We start from the raw sequence: 6,000 nt of genomic DNA, 5'->3' as shown, positions 1-6,000 counted from the left end.
GATTTAAATGTACTATCTGTGAAATATTCCCCAACTCCCATTAAATAATCATCACACTTGTACTTATACAGTATTATAGATATAAATCTCTTATCGCATATAATATATTGTATTTTCGCAGTTTCTGTGTGACGTTTCCATCACCTGGAAAAAAAAATTACTTGGGAGTACAGATTTCTGCAGTATTTGACATATCTCTAGTGGACACTAAGTGATTGTTTATGCTGGACAGATTCATTGTTAAATAAGTCCAACTGAACAGTGTTTCAAATTCCATAGCCAAATCTTGTCTTTACACGAACAAGTTGAAGGATTCCAAAACAAGTGTTAAGTGGGACTGGTAATATTAATGAGTCCAAAAACTCTTAGAGGTCTCCTTCAGATAGCACTGCAAATGAGCATTATTCTCACTATGCCATCCTGGCTGCACTAACATACATGGAACAAAATCAGCAAAATCAGTACACATTACAGCAGGCAAAACAGCTATTTTAGATCTGTTTTAAAAGTGCCTGTGATGTTCTGGCTAGATTTAAGGATTATTTATAATATTTATGAGAAAGGAGAACAAAAATGAAACTATGTTTTGTGGAAATTTTCTTAAGGAATTGACCAGAAAACCTGCCAAAGTTTTTGTTTTTGTTTTGTTTTGTTTTGCTTTCATAGAAGCTTGAGGGACTGTAGAATAAAAGATGAGGCCAGTAAGAGTGAGAAGGATAAAAATATTTAAAAATAATAATAATAAAAATGATAATAAAAGATTGAAAAGGAAAAGACCCAACTAAAGAAATTCAGCTATGGCTCTCGTAAATTATCAAAAACCATGGGCTTTCTTAGTGAGTATTGATGATTTGAGGAATTCATGAGGAGAAAAGAAAGAGTTCCCTGGGCACCTGAAAATGAGAATTGTTACATTTGACTAGAATGACTTTGCTGTGACATTTTGAAGAAGGCAGTCATATGTAATATAACTAGCTGTATTTGGGTTCTTTAATTTAACAAACAAATAACTAGAGCATAGCAGAACCTGGAAAAGCCTCCTGAAAGCTGGAGAATAGGCTAATGCAGGTAAAAGGAGGTGAAGGACAGTGCTTGGCACACAATAAGCCTCGGCAGCATTTGCTGGTTTTGAATGAAATGAAACCTACCTTGAATATAGTCCCTAGTTGGTAACAATGAGGAGTGCTGTGGTTACCTAGGCAACGGTGCCTAGCAAGCTCTCAGATAACGGCTTTTCTTAACGAGGGACTCATCAGGAGCTGCAGTACTGTGGTCAGAGAGGGAGGAGAAACCTACGGGGAGGCAGATCCAACCGCGTAGGGTTCTCACACTCCAACTGAAGCAGAAAGGGAATCCAGTTAGTGTATTTCATATATTATATAGATATACTCGTATGTAAATTAAGACCCAGTTAATTGTTTTTCAACAGCATGTCATAAAAGTCAAATATCTTTCCACTCGTTCATCAGGATGGAAAATTCAGGTTCCGATGACGAAGAAGATAAATCTGCGGCCCTGCGCAGAAGTCAGATGGACCGGTTGTTCCGGGAAGAAGATTTCTATCAATTTGTAAATAACCTGAGTGAAGAAGATTACAAGCTAATGAGGGATAACAATTTGCTGGGCATCCCAGGTGAAACTACATTAGAAGAGTTGCAGAGGAGACTTCAACGAATTAAAGAAAACCCACCACAAAATTTAGACGAAAATACAGGTATATTTCACTTTTAGGGAGACTAGAATGGGATGGGTAAGGAACTTCATAGTAGAGTCAGCCAAAGATGATACAGAAGTGACACACATTAATTTGGTGCTAAGTAACTTCTCATTAAAAAGAACTGGTATTTACTTGATTTTTGGTAAGAATGTCAAGATATATTTTTTTTCCCCCAGTTCACATTTGGGTTACTTTAATTGGGAAACAGTGTGAAATAGCCTATTGATATTTTTCTTGGTTTTCTATCTCAACTAAAAGTTCCTCCTACTTCCTGAATTATTTTTTCTATAAAGACAGGGAATTCCTCTCCAGCAAAAAAATATATATACTCTATTCAACTGGGGGTAATTTTGCCCCCAGTCCCCAAAGGACATTTGACAATGTCTGGAGATATTTTTGGTTGTCAAAAATGATGACTGGCAAATAGTGCGCAGAGGCCAAGGATACTGCCAAACGCCTCACAAAACTAAGTTTCCCAGCTCCAAAAGCTCCCAAAAGCTCCCCAAAACTAAGAATCATCCAGCACCAAAATGTCAACAGTGCTAAGGTTGAGAAATCCTGCTCTAATCAGGTCTGGTGCTTCTCTCCTAGTGTGAAGTAGAGAATTTTACTATCGAATGAAAACGATATATAATAGTTTGGTTCTTAAATACAGTCTATTCATTTGATCTGACCTTCAATTTCACATCAACTCAAAATCTTGGTAACATTAAGAAGTATTCAAAAACTTTTAAAGCTATAAACTTAATTTAAATTTGGGCAAGGCTACAATAGTCTTATATTTTAAAACAACTTTATATATTACCATAAGCACTTAAGAGCCTAGAAGAAGTCATGTTGTAGGCTAATGAGAATTAGGCTGTAATGTAAACTGAACTAAAATACTAGCACTGTACCTTAACCTTGTTTAATTGCATTAGTGTTTTGACAGTGGAGTAAAAAAAATGTTGTCTCGACTGTCCTCCCATGGTGGTACACAAGCCATATATATGATGAAATATTGAAAACAGACTTCTTCCAGATTCCTTTAAAAAAAAAAAAACAATTCTCTAAATTTATCTAGGATTAGCTAGCTCTTTTCAAAAGGAACTCAAACTTTCCTGCCTTTACTTGTAAATCTAGAAAATGTAGTTTACAAAATATTAACTCTATAAATGTGAAATAAGTTTAAAACATCTGAGTCTTAAAGTTCTAATTTTTTGTTTGCTTTTGAAACAAGGTTTCAGAGTGCTATTTTATGATGGTTCTAATTTTGGTAGTTCCTTTCAGCCCCCACTTTTTTTTGTTAACAGGTGGAGGAGATTCTTCTGACAATACATCTAGTGGCGACTCTCTACTAGACTGGATTAGTAACTCTTTTGGACAAACTGAAAGTGTGACAAGTGGGCAAACAGAAAACCAATCTTGGGAAGAACTGAGCCAAATTAATTCAAATAGCAATAATTCCAGATTTGGTTTAGAAATGAATTTTAATGTTAATAATGGGAGCCCAAATCCAGAGAACGAATATGTACCATCTACAAGACTTCCCAGAGGAGACAATATGGAAAACATCCAAAGGCAAGCGGAAAATACACAATCTGAATCAACACTTTTAAGACCACCTACATCAGAACAAAGTACAACTGAAGCATTAACAGAAGTGCCAGTTACCAGAGGTCAGCGAAGAGCAAGAAGCAGGAGCCCAGAGCATCGGAGAACCAGAGCACGAATTGAAAGTAGTTCAGCTCCAAATTCACTGAATGAACTTTTACTAAGATTTCATCAGAATATAGCACCTGAGACTTTTGAGCAGCTTCAAGTAGAGGAGACTGAGTTATTTTCTAGAATTCAGCACCAAGAAACATCAAGACAGCAAATAACTGAACCTGAGCTGCAAAATAGGGGTCTTTTTTCAACTTCTGGAACAAGGAATGCTGTTCAAGAAGAAAGTTCTTCAGACACAATCAGTGATGGTGAATCTTGGGAAGTGGAACAGATAAGTTCAACCATAACGTTCGATCTTGAAGTAGGACAAGTTCATCTTGGGGCATATTCTTATAGTGATAGCATAGCTAGCAGAACTCTGTTAACATCTGAGACACTAAACAACACTGTCACTTTAGAAAGTGAACAAGGAGGACTTAGGCATATGTTTCCACCTTTTGAGCAGACAGATACAACAGCTTATGTCAGTACCATCAGTATTCCCAGTCACAGAATTTTAAATACTGATTTATATGATGCAACATCTATTACAATTCAGAGCACATTAACACAGACAGTGACAAGATTCAGTGACTCAAGGGACCTCATTGACAGTGACAGTGATTCAGTGCACAGTGTGTCACCCTCAAGTCAAAACATGGAAAGGGCAGAGTCACCAAATGAAAGAGATGGTTCTGGTGGTAGGACTAGTTCTGGTTCCAGTTCAAATCCTAGTCCTGATTTCCATTCAAATTTTCCATTGATTTCTAGTTCAAATTCCAGCTACATATCTAGTTTCAGTTCTAGTCCTATTTCCAGTTCCAGCTCCAGTGATGAAAATTCAGAAATTAGATCACTGATGTTTGAAGGCAGTAATGAAATAAGCTTACCACCAGGCTCACCATCAGAAATCAGGCAAGAAAGTAGACCTATGAGCCCAATAATATTTGATGAAAGTGACTCTTGGACCTCCCTTAATCTGGACCATTTTTTCCTCTTGAATGAAGACCATCATGACCAACCTACAGGACTTACCAAAGCACAAATTGACAACTTGGCTGTAACATCTTTTGGTAAAAGTGGTGCATTAAAAGCCTGTACCATTTGCATCACAGAGTACACAGAAGGCAACAGACTTCGCATCCTACCTTGCTCCCATGAATTTCATGTCCACTGTATCGATCGCTGGCTGTCGGAGAACTCTACCTGTCCTATCTGTCGTAGGAAAGCAGTAGATTCTGGTGAAAGAGAAAATTCTGAGATCTGAATTCTCAGCTATATAAACTTTTATAGTGATGGACAAACAGTAGTGACCTGCCTAACATCTACTTTTGGAGTGATTCTTAAATATAACAATCTGAATCTAATCTAAAATTGAATCCCAGTGTAACAATCTGAACTGAATCATTGGTTCCTGAAGGAATGATTGGACTTTCCTCAATTTCTGTTCCAAAATAAAAGGAAATATTAAAAAACCAAACAATATTGTCCTATCTGAGAGCAAAAACAAATTTCACACCATAATGGATCACCAAATTTCAAAAGAAACTTAGCAGGTACACTAGGGTGGGATGTTCCTGATTCCATGAGAGGAATGTCTTAATATATAATCAATCCAGATAGAGCCTAGTAGTACTATCTAGTCATGCAAATCCCAGACATCTCATAGCCGTGTCTCATCTTAGATGTGCATGCAAAGAAACAGGAACACAAAATAATTAAGCAAGTTAAGAATTTATGAGAGTCGTTCACATAAAAAAGTCATTACATTCATAGAATGCTGTAAAAAGCTTTAAAAACTTTGTCTTCCAATACTAGAACCTTCTTTATCCCAAAGGATCTGAGGTAGACCAGAGGATTCAAATCTGCCTTCTTCAAGTAATGCTTGAAGTTTTCATACACATTGTGGGAAAACAACTGTTTCTTATTAGCTTAGCCTAAAATAAAAATCAGTCTTTTGAACAACAACAAAAAAAACCACAAAAAAAACTTTGTCTTCCTACCTTTCTTCCCAGCAGTTTATCCCAACCCTTAATACTACCTTAAAGTTTCTCCCATTTTCCACTACTAATGTATCAGTTAGGGTCCTGGGCAAAAATTGATGGCACACTTGAAAAGGGTGATGAAATAGGGCTTAATGAAGAGACTATTTACTAAAAATGTATAAAGAATGAAAGGAAACCAAGAGATGATGAAGTACCCTGAGGCTAGCAACTGTGAGCTATACCACAAAAAGCTCTCAACTTGGTAAGTACCACCATACCTTACAGACAAGGGAGATCCTGACACAAGTGCCTGGCCCAGGAAGTGCTCTTCATCCAAGTCGACCAGAGTTTCCCTTCCCCCATCTAGAAGCACCAGGTGCCCTGGCCTGGAAAGCTTTTTCTGCCCGCTGAAGCAGCACAAGCACAGATCTGTACTAACCCCACCTGCACAAGATAAATCAAGCAGACAAAATAGTACCACAAAGGTTCTGAAAATTAGAGTGTCATGGAACCACAGTCCACAAAAGTAGAAGAGGCACTGTGTACCAAACCTAAACAAAATACCTGCTAAAATTAAAACAAAACAAACAAAAAACAAACTTTAAACAGGAA

At 37.1% G+C, this 6,000-nt stretch overlaps 1 protein-coding gene across 1 annotated transcript; it reads left to right on the top strand.

Moving 5' to 3' along the window:
- The first annotated feature begins 1,470 nt into the window (after positions 1–1,470).
- LOC102741467 (E3 ubiquitin-protein ligase RLIM-like) lies at positions 1,471–4,670 on the top strand. Its single transcript, XM_006732057.1, has 2 exons — positions 1,471–1,714; positions 3,010–4,670. Exons 1-2 carry the CDS (start codon positions 1,471–1,473, stop codon positions 4,668–4,670), a joined length of 1,905 nt encoding a protein of 634 aa, XP_006732120.1.
- Positions 4,671–6,000: the final 1,330 nt, after the last annotated feature.

Source organism: Leptonychotes weddellii, chromosome X (genome assembly GCF_054177405.1).
Source record: "Leptonychotes weddellii isolate Sample4059 chromosome X, ASM5417740v2, whole genome shotgun sequence".
Classification (NCBI taxonomy): Eukaryota; Metazoa; Chordata; class Mammalia; order Carnivora; family Phocidae; genus Leptonychotes; species Leptonychotes weddellii.
This window is presented reverse-complemented; position numbering and strand designations above follow the sequence as displayed.

What these genes read in the sequence shown, in the direction of transcription:
- LOC102741467 (XM_006732057.1), top strand. Translation starts at nt 1,471, where the DNA reads ATGGAAAATTCAGGTTCCGATGACGAAGAAGATAAATCTGCGGCCCTG. An exon ending in AAATTTAGACGAAAATACAG is followed by an intron (nt 1,715 to 3,009) that starts GTATATTTCACT and finishes TTTTGTTAACAG; the next exon opens with GTGGAGGAGATTCTTCTGAC.